Below are 13,852 nucleotides of genomic sequence, written 5' to 3'. Positions count from 1 at the left end.
TTTTCTGTGTCTAATCAATTACTTTAACATGAAAGACGGAGGGACCACAGTTTCTCCAAACGGACACAAAATCTTGATTTTGATTCTCTTAACTCTGGGACAAGTACGCTTTGACCACCTAAACATTTCACAATGAAACAGCCTTTTCTTCCTTAATGAATTAATGGTAATTTGAATAGCATGAACCTAAAGTACCTAAATCTTTCAAAGAAACACACATGTGTAAATGTGTGCAGCTTTTGTAGTTTGCAACAAAGTAGTCCAATGCTGAGTGCTGAGTCTGAGAGCCCTGCTCTGAGTGGTGCGTGTATAACAGCCTATTCCAGCCAGGCCTACCTGCCCGAGGACCTTCTCCTGATGATCTTCATCCTGCTCCTCAGCTTGAACCCAGAAGGAGAGGGGGTCGTTGGGCTGGGCGTGGCTTGGGACAGGGGCGGGCCCGGACCCCTCTCCTCTTTGGGGCCATTCTCCTTCTCCGAGGTCCAGCGGTACACAGACCCACCACGGACTGTATTTTTGGTGTCCTGTGTCGCAGCCTTCCAGCTGTACCGGCTGCTGTGGGCCTGGGAGGACGCTGGCAGCCCCGCCCCTGACTCCGCCCCCTTCTTCTGTTTGGTAGCATTACTGATGCCAGATCTGGGTTTCCTGTTTCCGCCACCGGCTGTGGCCCTCTGGGGTGTGTCCAGCGCCTTGGGAGAGAGGGGCTTCCTGGGAAGCCGGGCGGAGGACGACACCCAGGTGTACCTGGGGGTTTTTGGGGGAGCTCTCCTGCCTGGGTGGGCCGGGGACACGGCGCTGGTGTCCCCGGGAGAGGGGGTGGGCTGGCTTTTGGAGATGCGGGGCGTGGACGTCCTGGCCGGTGCTCCACTGCTCTTCACCCAGGTGAACTGTGACCTGATTGGAGAGGGCAGGCTGGGGGGTGTGGGGGTGTCAACTTTAGACCTGGGGGCCAGCACAGTCCTGAAGGGAGAGCAGGGCAGGCTTGGCTCAGCAGGGAGCGAGGGAGGGGGAGGAGGTGGGGGAAGGGGAGCGGGGGCAGCTAACGCGGGCGCTGGATCGTTCTTCCGCTGGAGACGAGGCTTGATGTGCAGCACAGCCGAGGGGCACACCCTGGCGGACGCGGGCTTCTCTGGGCCCCGAGGGGAGAGGGCTGTCCCTCTGCCACTGGCTAGGGGTGCGGCCATTTCCACAGGCAAGCCCTGGCCTTTCCCCAGATATGGCTGAAGACCGAGGGACAGTACTTCTGGTAAACTGGTCGTGCTTTCTGCCTTCAGCGCCCTCTGGTGGCTGCTTGTTAATCTGGACCCCGGCAGTCCCTCTCTCCCATGCTGCTGGGTCCTGCCCACAGACCCTGTTGTCGTCTCTGAAGCCGTCAGCCCTGCCTCTGACGGGCCAGCGCCCCGCCCAACATTTCCTGTCCCAATCCCTCCCTCCCCCTGCTGACCCACGTTACCATGGAGACCTGCGGCGAAGGGTGCAGCCACCAAGGGCCTGCTTGTCTCCTTCCCGCTCAGAGGGAGGACGAGCTGAGACCCCGCAGCCGCTGGAGAGGAGCTGGCCTGGGACGCGTGCCCGAGAGAGGGCGAAGCCACGCCCCCCGCGGGGTCGGCGCCGGCGGGCACGCTCCGCACGGTGGCGACCTGGCTGCCGGGCGGAGGGGCGCTCTTGTTGCTGAGGGAGTATGTCTTCCTCCAGCGTCCTGTGGTGTGGTGGCCGTACGGTCTGGACCGGGCCGGGAATGAGGACGAGGATGAGGAGGGGAGGAACTCGGTCCCGCGGCCCCGGCCCCTGATGGGCGCGGGCCCCAAGGGCCACCACTCGCCGGCGGGTGAGGGCGTGTCGCCGTGGACGCTCTTGTGGCTGTTGATGAGATCTGCGAATCAGAAATGGCATGGAGGCGTTAATCAGGAAACAGCTGTGAAGTGAGCCCTATAGTGACAGACAGCTCAAACCCTACAGAGCTGTTTCTCTTCACTGACACCTGAAGCAACAGGGCTTCTTGTCATGTAGTAAGCTTGCCTACATAACATACTTGTTATTCCTCCAAGTCTGTGTTCCATTAATCATTCTTCTAAAACAAAAGAATACAACACTCTCAGAGTAACTATGGTGGAAAGTACAGAACTCCAGGCCCAGAAACAACACATCTATTCACTGACTGGATTTGCCAGTTAGAAGGTTACTAATGGCTGCCTATTAAGGTGACAGTGTAGCATAGTGGGGAGGAGCAGGGCTTGTAACAGAAAGGTCGCCGGTTCAATTCCCCTCTGAGGCACTACTGTTGTCCTCTTGGGCCACGCACTTCACCCAGAATTGCCTCAGTAAATATCCAGCTGTATAAATGGATAACATGACAAAACTGCAACCTTATGTAAGTCGCTCTGGATAAGAGGGTCTGCCAAATGCCAATGATGTACTATAATATATTCTGAAACACTAATTAGGATTCCTCATCACAGACTGGTGGACTGGAATAACTAAGGGTATGAGAAGAATTTTAATATTTTCCTAGTATCTGGTTAGCTAACAAATTGAATCATTTTTTGCTAAATAGGTCGTTATAAAACATTATAAAAATCTACTTATTTTTATCGGGTGATACAGAATGTTCACTGTCCAACTAGCTCGCAAGTCACATTGACAGCAACCCATGCCGTTATCTAACTTAGCTTGTCTAGCTAACTAAACTGGCTAACGTCAGCTAGCTAGACACTTTGACTTTGGTTATCTAGACTAAAAACAAGTGTTGCAAATGGTGAGATGCTCCGTACTTGTCGAATACAGATTGAAATAAAACCAAATACGTAATTTAAACTCAAACACTGGCGAGAAACGCCACAAACTTACTTTGCAATAATTCAATCTGCCTCTTCAGCGCTTCTCTGTCCTCCATTTCTGAAACAAAACACGCGTCATCAAACAGAGTCGCGTAATCATACGTTTGTTGATGACGTTTAGAAAATTATCCAATCATAACTGCCATTGGTCAAACGAATCGTTTGTCAAAATTTTCGCTATGCCTGATGGGAGTTTGTGTCCCACATGGTTGTGTTGCTAGCTGTTGATGTGCGGGTTCAGCAGTCGTTGACAGCGCTGTCGAAATGAAACCAAAGCCAAATATATCCACCGGTTGAAAGGCTATAATCGTTGCCTTGCCGATGTTACCAGCCATCATCTTTGTTATTTTAGACCGAAGCTTCACAAGTTGCCGGCAACTGTGACAGGCGTGTTAGCTAGCCTGTGCAAGTTCACCGTTAAAACGAAAGTTTGCAGTTTAGCGAAGAGCTGATCTGAAACTATAGGGACGGCGTATAGGGTAGCTAACAGTTGCTAACGTTAACATTCCAGGTTGCTAAAGTGAAATAGGAAGTAGGTACCAGCGAGCTAACCAAGAAGACGTATCGTCGGCTGAACTGACTTTAAATCACGGGAGGACAACAACGACTTATACGTAAGACATTTTCATCGTCAGATTCTTTGAAGAGACATTTGGTATACTGGATATCGAATGTTTCTCAGCCCATCTAGCAACCGTTCACTACTGAGCGGTAGGTATGAAAACCGATCTGTAAGGTGGTGTAACTTGCTATAGCTATATTCTAAGTACATTAGTGTTTTGTAGCTAGTGAGCTAATCTTAAACTGTAGTGAAATTTGGTAGCTAGCTGGCAGGGTGACATTCCAGACCAGCTAGGTATAGGCGGCAAAATATGAGGCAGTAGTTTCGTTTCTGTTTGATATGTTTTTGTTTGTCCCCATAGACGGAAGTTTTGGGGTTGATTGACCTTATCTACCCGATAGTTCGATTCGTGGGGGACAGACCTACATGGACGTTACATGGAAGAATTCTGATAACATTTAAAAACTGAAATGAAAACAGCCTGACGGTTGACTAGTTAAACACGGAACAATTAAGTTTTCCTACTGTTGTGTGGAATTGGCGACTCTTTAAATTATTTCCCATAAGTGGTGTGAGTGTAATTTTAAGTAGCACAGAGCGAGTATTATAATTTGTTACAAGCGTTTTTACTGGGGGCTCTGTACTGTTAAAGGGTTGCGCGTCTACTGGGCTCGAACCTACGACCCTCAGGTGCTCGAACGCTGTGCTCTGACGCTGCCCCAAAGCTGAAGGTAAGAGGAAGCATAACCCGAACCCTAACACATTATTCTAGGGATACATCATGACTCACCGTTTTTCTCTTTTCCCCTGTCAGGTGGTGACTTCAGCCGTACGGTTAGAGTGATGGATTCCAGTGATAAAAACATGTATTTTATCCTTGTGGAGAATCTTCCATACCCGTCTGAGCGCTACCGTGCAGGCCACCTATGCTACATTGAGGAAAGCCGTTATGTTTCAAAAATCAAGAACACAGAGACTTTGGAATACTTACCAGTCAAGTGTTTCAGCACCAGTGTGGAAAGAGGTGTGAAGGTGGCAGCCATACAGTCACTGACAGAGCAGGAGGCAGAGCTTCTGCAAGCCCTGGGTGAGGATGGGGAGAGGATCAGGGCTTTTCGGGAAAGAGAGAAGCTGGACCACGCCCTCACCCTAAAGAAGGACTGCCAGGTGAAAGTGGAGGTGGATGGGGAGTGGTGTCAGGGTGTGATCCGCTACATTGGAGCGATCACAGAGAGAAAGTACCCTGATCCCATCGCAGGATCCTACTTTGGGATCGAGCTGCAGGTGAGACTTGTGTGTGTATGAGTGCATGTGTATGTGTGTTTTGGTGTGCGTTTGCCTGTATGTGTATACGCGTGGGTGCGTGTATATGCATAGCTGATGCATTAGGACAGGACATGGACATGTAGGACTGTGCTAGATTCATATTATCTATAAGCTGCTGCTTAAGATTGTCATTTATCTCTGCCTCCCCAGGGGAAAGACAAGGGGAAAGGCACGTGTGACGGGCAGTATTTGGGAAAGAGGCACTTCACCTGTGGCAAGGACTGTGGCGTGTTCGCCTCCTTCACCAGAGTCCAACCCATGGCCACCAAGCCTCAGGACCCCCCGAAGGCCCAGCAAGCTCCTCCGAGGGACATGAAGGAGCCCCTGACCGCTGGAGACAGGGTGACCTTCTTCATGGACAATGACCGCAGTCGCAATGGCATGGTCATGGCGCTGGAGCAGAAAGAGAACAGGACATTTGTACACATCTCTCCGGTAATAATAACATAACAATAACAGTAGTAAGATTAAAATAGTCATTTTTAAATTTAATCTAATTATTTTATTTTATTTTTTTTTTTTAATTTTGATTAATTTTTGTGGTGTGTTTTGTCCTAGGAGCTCAAAGGGCTTTCCCATTAAGAGAACTTTTAAAAAAAAAAACAAAAAAAACAAGGGCAGGCATATAAACTTGAATGACAAATTCATAATTAGAGTAATGAGAAAAAGTTATTTTTGGCAGCTCTGCAATGTAGGGTGAGACGCCATTGTGCCGTGCTGTACCGAGACTGAAACAGTGGATAATTTTATAAGATCTGTGGTGTTTGTTCAGTCACACTGGATGCAGGAGGCATGTTGCAATGAAGTATGAGGCCTTATTCAGTAACAGTGTGTACAATACTCCGGTGTATATGGATTCCATGTGTATGGACTCAGTGCACATTGACTCCCTTTGTAATGTGAGTGTGGGCTTTAGCACGTTGTGTATAATAATCATGTGTTGTCGTTCATTGCATAATGAGTGAGTGTGTATCAGGCCTAAGTGCTTACTGTGACTGTTTGGTTCTGTGTGTACAAACTGTGTTGCTTGCAGGATATAGATGAGAAGGGAGACAATGGAGAACCAATCAGCATACCCCTGGACTATGTCATCAGGGAGGACATGCTCTCCCCAGGTGGGTACCACCAAGTGCCTCACCTGATCTAGGTGGGTACGGCTCAGAGTCTCTCCTCATCTCAGTGAATACATCTCACTGACTCTGTCTCCAGTCAACTACAGCGCAGTCTCTTTCCGAGGCTGTGACTCAGCCTCCCTTTCTCTCCTTTTCTCTCTTGCTTCTCTCTCTCTTTTTTTATTTTTTCTCTCCCTTTTTCTTTTGGGAAGGTTGGAACGGTTTGTCAGTGTTGTTTTGCATGTCTGCATTTTTGGTGGCAGGTGCCACATCAGTGCTTTCGCCGGACGGAGTGGACCCACGCCCGTGGTTGTCGGGCGACGGAGAAGAGGGTATCCACCTCAGCCTGGACTCTGTGGTGGAGGTGGACCTGAGCCCAGGCAGGACTGTGTACGGGACAGTGCGCTGGATCGGTAACCTGCCAGGAATGGAGGGAACCAGGGTCGGACTGGAGCTGGTGAGCAGACTTACCACTGCCCCCTGCTGTTCATCAGTGGATCTCCACAGAATTCCCCTCTTCTCTCCTGAAAATATGACATTAAATGCTTTTTCAAAAATCTGAAAATGAGGATTAAAACACTGGAGGAGACCCTGACAGTTGGTACTGAGGTGGAATACACAGTGGAGAAAGAACACATTTCAGTGTCACATGATGGTTGTATGCACATTTCTGTCTAGGTTATATTGATTTGCCAAATGAGTTTTTATGGCAGATAAATTGATGCTTTTTAATTTGATGCATGCATAGCTGGGCTGAGGCTTCCTGATGCACCAGTGAGCAGATCCTGGTGCACTAGTGCACTCATTTAAAAGTGTGTACCTGTAGGACTGGGTGATATAGCCGTCGTGATACATGGAATAGCTATTTTTAGCACAGTATAACAGCTATCCCCGGCATGTGGCGTTAGGTTTCTTCCTGTATTTTTTTCCCTTTAGTCATACCTGATGCGGGAGCACATCTCCAGTTTTCCGAGGCCATGTGAAATGCATCCGGGGGAAAAAACGCCACGCGTATCTATTCAATGTTGATATCACAACAGCAGCACTATGCTGCTTCCATGTGGTAGATAGAAACACATGGCTTCAAAGATAAAGAGTGAGAACATATGCTATGTGTTTTTCAAAGCTAATAGGTAAGCTAACCAACATATAGATACAAGTGATATTTTTCTGCCCCGAGAGCATTTCACTGAACTTTGGAGGTGTGCTCCCACATCAGGTATGACTAAAGGGAAAAAAATACAGTAAGAAACCTAATGCTACATACTGGGGATAGCTGTTATTGTGCTAAAAATGGCTATTCCATGTATCGCGATGGCTATATTGCCCAGCCCTATGTACCTCTATCTCTCTCTCTCTCTCTCTCTCTCTCTCTCTCTCTCTCTCATCCTTCCTTTCCCTCTTTCCTTCCCTCTGCAGGAAGAGGATGTGGGAGTGAGTGATGGGACGTTCAAGGGCCAGCGTCTGTTTAGCTGTGACCCCAAAAAGGGCCTGTTTGTCAAGCTGGTCTCCTGTCGGCCGGACTCTCGCTTCCAGACTCCCAGAGAGAAGGAGGGACCGCTGTCTGCATCAAACAGACACCCAGGTCAGAGCTGCTCCCAGATCAGCGGGCAGTGATTTGGAGCTGATTTTCCTGCTGACTGCTGATGGCAGGGGCTGATTTAGGACCTGGGGTAGAGCTATGTGACATAGCATTGCTCGAGTGTTATTAGAGAGAGGTAAAGCACAGTGGAGGACTGAGACTGAAGAAGTTATATTGAACAGAGAGAAAGAGAAAGCTCTGCCTCTGGTTACTCTTCGAAGATAAGGGTCTTTCTCGTGCTTTAGGGCTCTGACAAAAGTCCAGGGTCTAGTTTTTCTGTCTCTGATTATTGATGTTTTCTGTTTGTCTTTTGTGTGATAAAAAGCGAAGGCTTTTGTAACGAAATTTAATTGGATTCAAATGCTTTTTTTGCAGTGACTTGATGTGTACTTAGCATACACATTTTATTCATTTACAATTATTTTTGCTTTTGCAGAGAAAGACAGAGCACTCAGCAGAGTGGACTGTGGCACCGTCGCCCCCCTCAGTTCAGAGGAGGCACTGCAGAGGCTGGTTGGCAAAATGAGAGGGATCCAGGGCCACTGTAACTCCTGCTACATGGACTCTGCCCTCTTCAGGTAGGAGCAGCTCCCATAGGAGACCTCTGCCCTGCCTGTCACCCTGAACACTGTACCCCACAGCTATAACCTCTCTATTACAGGTTCCAATGATACAGGGCACCTGAAGTCTGGATTTCATTTCATTTGGGATAATGATGGGTTATATACAGTTGTGGATGAATTTTGTGTCTGATATATTAAACACAAAATGTTGAATTACGGGTTTTGTTCAAATCTCACTTCTAACAAGTGCAATTACATTACATTACATTATTGTCATTTAGCAGCAGCTCATAGCCAGAGCAACCTACATAGCTTACAATTATTACATGTTATCTATTTATACAACTGGATGTCTGTTGAAGTAGTTATGGGTTAAGTACATTGTCCAAGGGTACAGCAGTAGTGCCCCAGAGGGGAATCAAACCATCAACATTTCCGTTATGAGCCCTGCTCCTTCCCACTAGGTTACAATGCCGCCGGTGTGTTCGCACATATGAGCAGTACGGCACCTTTACTGAGAGCAGTGTAGATGTAAGCCTTCAGCACTCTAACCTGCAGTGCTCTCTGCAGCCTCTTCTCCTGCTCCTCAGTGCTGGACTCCCTGCTGTTCAAGTCCACCAAACAGCGGGACGCCCCCATCCAGACCACCCTGCTGCAGGACATCGTCAACCCCCTGCGCAGGTCAGAGTCTGCTCCCCTGATGCTTACGCTACACACCTCCATCCTAATGCCCACACTACACACCTCCACCCTAATGCCCACGCTACACACCTCCATCCTAATGCCCACACTACACACCTCTACCCTAATGCCCACGCTACACACCTCCACCCTAATGCCCACACTACACACCTCCACCCTAATGCCCACGCTACACACCTCCACCCTAATGCCCACACTACACACCTCTACCCTAATGCCCACACTACACACCTCCACCCTAATGCCCACACTACACACCTCCACTCTAATGCCCACGCTACACACCTCCATCCTAATGCCCACACTACACACCTCTACCCTAATGCCCACGCTACACACCTCTACCCTAATGCCCACGCTACACACCTCTACCCTAATGCCCACACTACACACCTCCACCCTAATGCCCACGCTACACACCTCTACCCTAATGCCCACACTACACACCTCCACCTTAATGCTCATGCTAAACATCTCCACCATAATGCCCATGTTATGCACCTCCACCCTAATGCCCACACTACACACCTACACATTACACACACACTACGTGCATGTGTGTGTGTCTGTGTGTGTCTGTGTGTGTGTGTGTGTCTGTGTGTGCGCGTGTGTGTGTCTGTGTATGTGTGTCTGTGTGTGTGTGCGCGTGTGTGCGTGCGTGTGTGTGTGTCTGTGTGTGTGTGCGCGTGTGTGCGTGCGTGTGTGTGTGTCTGTGTGTGTGTTAATGCGTTTTTTGTGTGTGCGTCTGTACACAGAGACGGCTTTGTTCCTAGCAGGAACGTGATGAATCTCCGGCAGCAGCTGCAGAAGGGGGGACACAGTGACCACACCTTCACCACCGAGGAGAAAGGTAACACATCCTGCACTTCGCCAACGCGCCTCACAGCGCACTGTACCCGAGGGTATCCTGAACCTGGTGACGTGGCCCCAGTCTCATAAGCCCTCTTACAGTGCATCGCCCTACACATAGACTCGCACTGCTCTAATCTACACCAGCAGGCCTCTGCAGCTGGTACAGGTCAGGCGTCACAGAAAGAAGCTCTTAAAACAATCACTTGTTAAAATAATCACCGTACTGCCATAATAGCTGCCCAGGACAAACCCACCCCCCCTGCTTTGGGGCTCTGAAGTTTAGACGGTGTGGTTTGAGCTTGAAACTTGGAGAAGGCACACTGCTGCTCGACCCTTGGCTAGGTTCTGTAAAGCTTGGTTTGAGCAGGAAGCGTTAGCTGTGATGTGGGTTGTAGACTGTGTCAGGTGTGATGCTGTGCAGTGAGGTAATGGGAATTCCCTCTGTGAGCAGATCCCGAGGAGTTCCTCAGTCTCATCATGCACCGCATACTCTCCCTGGAGCCCCTCCTCAAACTGTAAGACTACTGCCTGTCTGTCTGCCTGACTGCATGTCTGTCTGTCTGTCCGCATGTCTGCCTGTCTGTCTGTCTCTCTGATATTTAAAAATGTGTGACTCCTCTGCTCAGCCGCTTTGAGTGGTGAATTAGAATTGGAAAGAGGTTTGAACCCTGTGTTTGGCCTGTGTGGGGTTGTGGTAACATGCATCATTTTTCTGGCAGGTCAACGGGAGAGAAGATTCAGGAGGGCTACTGTTACCAGATCTTTCTGGATCAGAACCACAGCCTGGTCCTGCCCACAGTCCAACAGCTGCTGGAGCACTCCTTCCAGAGCGCTGGGCTCAGACTGGCCGAGGTCTGTCATGCTGTGCGTGTGTGTCTACGTGTGTACGCGTGTGTGTGTGTGTGTCTGTGTGTGCATTAAGTGTTTCTCACGTGCTGGTTCTCTGCTTTCCTGCAGATCCCCTCCTGTCTCATCCTCCAGATGCCGCGCTTCGGCAAGAAGTTCAAGATGTTCAGCAAGATCATTCCATCCCTGGAGCTGGACATCACTGACCTGCTCTCAGAGAGTGAGCATTACCCACGACACACCTGACCTGCCTACAAATTACCTGTCCTACCTACAACATGCCTGACCTACCCTTAATACACCTGGCCTGTGTGCAGCTCACCTACATACAATTCACCTGGCCTTCCCATAACATACAGTTCAGCTGGCCTACACTCAGCACATCATGGCACATCACTGAGTCATGTGCAGTCTGTTAAACAGTCCCATGTGCACCTCACTGCTTCCAGACTCTGACATTTGTGTGTGTGTGTGTGTGTGTTTGTTTCAGGTCCACAGGAGTGCATTTTATGTGGTCAGCTCGCCAGTGTTGAATGTACCGACTGCTTCAGAGACCCAGCCTTTGGGAACACAGGCTTCAAACAGTTCTGCAGCATCTGCTCCAAACAGGTGACCTGCTTAACACTGTCTCAGTCACTGAGCACTTCCTCACCCCACCATAACACCTGCTCCAAATGGGTATCCCACTTAACCCTGACTGAACAATACCCTACCTCGTAACACCTTGTCCAAACATTGTAGCCCTGTTCAGGCCTGTTCAGCACTACCACGCCTTGCCTCAAACAGGGTGAGTCCAGCTGGCTTCACTTCATTTCCCATAAGCACTTTTGCCAAACATTCCACCTGCTGAACTCAACCTCAGCTCTGAAGGTCAACCCCGGAGTCCTCACTTCCTGTCCACACCTGGAACACAGGAAGTCCAGTTCGTTAATGGCAGACAGTGTCCCTGGCTTTGTGGTGCTACCGGGGTAACTCACCTGGCTTGGCTTGCGTGAGAGAGCTGCTGTGTAGCTGTGAGTGAGCAGACGCTGTGCGAAGCTGTTCTGAGGTCAGTGTGTGAGCTACGGGGTGGGGTCGTTTCCGCAGGTGCATGCCCACCCCCAGCGGAGGTCGCATAAGCCCTCTGCTGTCCGGCTCCCTGAGGGCTACCCCCCCGCCGGCTCCCCCTGCGCACCCCCCAGGGAGAAGCTGCAGCTGTTCGCCGTGCTCTGCATAGAGACCAGTCACTACGTGGCCTTCGTCCGGCACGGGCCCGGCAGCAGGGACTGGATCTTCTTCGACAGCATGGCCGACAGGCAGGGTGAGAGGAAGCGTCTGTCTGTCCGCCTGTGTCTCTGCATCTGTCTGCCTGTGTCTCTGTTTCTGTCCGTCTGTGTCTCTGTTTCTGTCCGTCTGTGTCTCTGTTTCTGTCTGTCTGTCTGTCTCGTCATGTCTGCAATTCTCTCTTTCTCTGTGTCTATTGCCATGTCTTGAAAGGATTCCACAGATTCCAATGCTTTTTGTCTGTTTGTACCTGTTTCTCTACCTGTCTGTGCATCAGTCTGTTTTCCTCTTTGCATCTCTCTCTTTCTCTCTCTCTTTCTCTTTCTCTTTCTCTTTCTCTTTCTCTCTCTCTTTCTCTCTCTCTCTGTGCCTGTGTGACAGTGTGTGGCTTTGGCTGTATTGAGTGTCTTGTCTTCTTGTCTCTTCTTCTTGTTCTTATGGCTCCTCTTGTCTTGTTCTCTGACTATCTCTGCATGCCTGTGTGAGTGTGTTCCTCTCTGTGAGAGCAGTGTGTGCCTGTACCTCTCTCTGTGCCCACATTGTACCCAGACACCTCTCCCTGTTTCCAGGAGACCAGAATGGGTTCAACATCCCCACGGTGTGGGCGTGTCCCGAGGTTGGGCGCTACCTGGAGATGCCTCTGGCAGAACTGGCCACTCAGGTTCCACGGGAGATGGAGGGCGTGGCCAAACGTCTCTTCTGTGACGCTTACATGTACCTGTACCAGAGTCCCAGCATGGCGCTCTATCGATGAGAGCAGTGCACCTGTAGAAACCTGTTGTCGCCTGTACTATAGAAACCAATCCTGAGACCCCCGACCGAACACACCTATACCATAGAAACCAATACCACCTTACACCGAGACCTGCTTCGCAACACACCTATACCATTAGAGGCCTGAGGCCCGCTTCCCTATACACCTGTACCATAGAAGCCAATATGCCTTCCCCTGAAATCTGATACCAAACACCTGTATCATAGAAACCGATACCACCTTTATCCTGTGACCTGCTTCCCAGCACACCTGCACTCTCCACTTTAACTGTGTCTTGCAGCTGGTTTTCTGTGCCTTTTGTTTCTGGCGTCTGCATGATCCCTGATTTGCTCTGAGCCGCTGATCTCACTGATGTCACTTTGAGAGCTTGTCTTATTTACTGTGTAACTATGTGCTCTGCTGTAGAGGCCAGTTCGCTGGGTCTGCTCAGGGGTCTGCGTCTAAGGTAAAGCTTTGGGTTGGGTGTTTATTCGGCTCTACCTGCTTTCGGGAAGGTGACCTCTGACCTTCTGGCGCATATGGTTACCGTGTTTACCTTAGCAGCCCCACCCCACACCTCACTGCGGCCAACTGGACCCAGTTCTGAGGGAGAGACAGGGGCACATTTTGAACTCGGCCTGCTCTCCAACTTGATTGAGACATATTTGCCTATATTATTATTGAAATGCCTTCAATGAATGAACATCCAATAGAATTACTGAAATTCCTGTCATAAATGAATGACCTGTAAGATTACTAAAACACCTAAAGTAAGTGAATGTCCCATAGGTTTTCTGAACCTGTTTAGCAAATTAGCCTGTACTATAGGAGACTGTCCTGCCTCCATGACCTCCCCTCTGCAGGTTAGAGGAGAAAGTGGAAGAAGTTTTACCTGATGGACCAAATATGTGAATCCTTCTGTGTTTCCTGTGCTGGATTCTCCTGTGGCACAGAGTGCTGGCTGCCTGTTTGCACCTCGAATGCTGTGGACATCAAGTATCATATGATTATCTTTAATGTGGAGCATCTTTTTCATTTTGTTGCACTTGGGTGTGATTGCTGTCTGTCCTTTGAGGTTAGCGTGGATTTGATTTTGCTGAGTTAAAATAAGTACTAACCGTGTTGAATGGATATGATGCTTTCAGAACCTTGACTGTTTTTTTTTTTTTGTTAAGAAAGGGATGGATAGGTCTTTTATTGAAGGGGGTTTAGCATGCATCACCATGTGCTTTTACTTCAGTCAGTCTCAGTGTCTTTGTTCGGTGGTGGATAAAAAGAAGCACAAAACATGTTTTTGCACTTTTTACAAGTGATGGTGGAATGCTGTTGCCATGCCGATTGTGAGTATGCAGTATGTAAGGCACAGGATCATCACTTGTCATGACGGTCTGACATGAAGTGTTATGCAAATGATGAGTCTGCTTTGCAAGAATAATTATGGCCTTCTTTGCAA

At 49.3% G+C, this 13,852-nt stretch overlaps 2 protein-coding genes across 5 annotated transcripts in view; one reads left to right on the top strand and one right to left on the bottom strand.

Moving 5' to 3' along the window:
• Positions 1-2,915, bottom strand: part of zc3h3 (zinc finger CCCH-type containing 3) — a 58,834-nt gene extending 55,919 nt beyond the window's left edge. The window contains exons 1-2 of the mRNA XM_036521372.1: positions 2,848-2,915; positions 337-1,873 (exon numbers count right to left, since the gene is read on the bottom strand). Coding sequence (XP_036377265.1) covers positions 337-1,873; positions 2,848-2,893 — 1,583 coding nt within the window. The 5' untranslated portion in view covers positions 2,894-2,915. The remainder of the gene's footprint in view (positions 1-336; positions 1,874-2,847) is intronic.
• Positions 2,916-3,047: 132 nt separating this feature from the next.
• Positions 3,048-13,418, top strand: cyldl (cylindromatosis (turban tumor syndrome), like). Of its 4 annotated transcripts, none has more exons than XM_036521711.1 (16): positions 3,048-3,451; positions 4,052-4,130; positions 4,214-4,683; positions 4,876-5,160; positions 5,759-5,840; positions 6,101-6,294; positions 7,257-7,422; positions 7,856-7,997; positions 8,553-8,663; positions 9,440-9,534; positions 9,988-10,051; positions 10,256-10,388; positions 10,494-10,602; positions 10,873-10,991; positions 11,469-11,682; positions 12,215-13,418. In XM_036521711.1, exons 3-16 carry the CDS (start codon positions 4,243-4,245, stop codon positions 12,397-12,399), a joined length of 2,340 nt encoding a protein of 779 aa, XP_036377604.1. In that variant the 5' UTR covers positions 3,048-3,451; positions 4,052-4,130; positions 4,214-4,242; the 3' UTR covers positions 12,400-13,418. The 4 variants fall into 4 exon arrangements, with proteins under 4 accessions (XP_036377604.1, XP_036377606.1, XP_036377605.1 ...); XM_036521712.1 differs by lacking the exon at positions 3,048-3,451 and adding an exon at positions 3,476-3,548; XM_036521713.1 differs by lacking the exon at positions 4,052-4,130.
• Positions 13,419-13,852: the final 434 nt, after the last annotated feature.

The sequence above is a fragment of the Megalops cyprinoides genome, chromosome 2 (assembly GCF_013368585.1).
Source record: "Megalops cyprinoides isolate fMegCyp1 chromosome 2, fMegCyp1.pri, whole genome shotgun sequence".
NCBI lineage: Eukaryota > Metazoa > Chordata > Actinopteri > Elopiformes > Megalopidae > Megalops > Megalops cyprinoides.
This window is presented reverse-complemented; position numbering and strand designations above follow the sequence as displayed.

Coding starts and splice junctions, on each gene's coding strand:
- cyldl (XM_036521710.1), top strand. CDS start 3,509: ATGTTTCTCAGCCCATCTAGCAACCGTTCACTACTGAGCG. Junction 6,295..7,256: donor CCAGGGTCGGACTGGAGCTG/GTGAGCAGACTT, acceptor TTCCCTCTGCAG/GAAGAGGATGTGGGAGTGAG. Junction 8,664..9,439: donor ATCGTCAACCCCCTGCGCAG/GTCAGAGTCTGC, acceptor GTCTGTACACAG/AGACGGCTTTGTTCCTAGCA.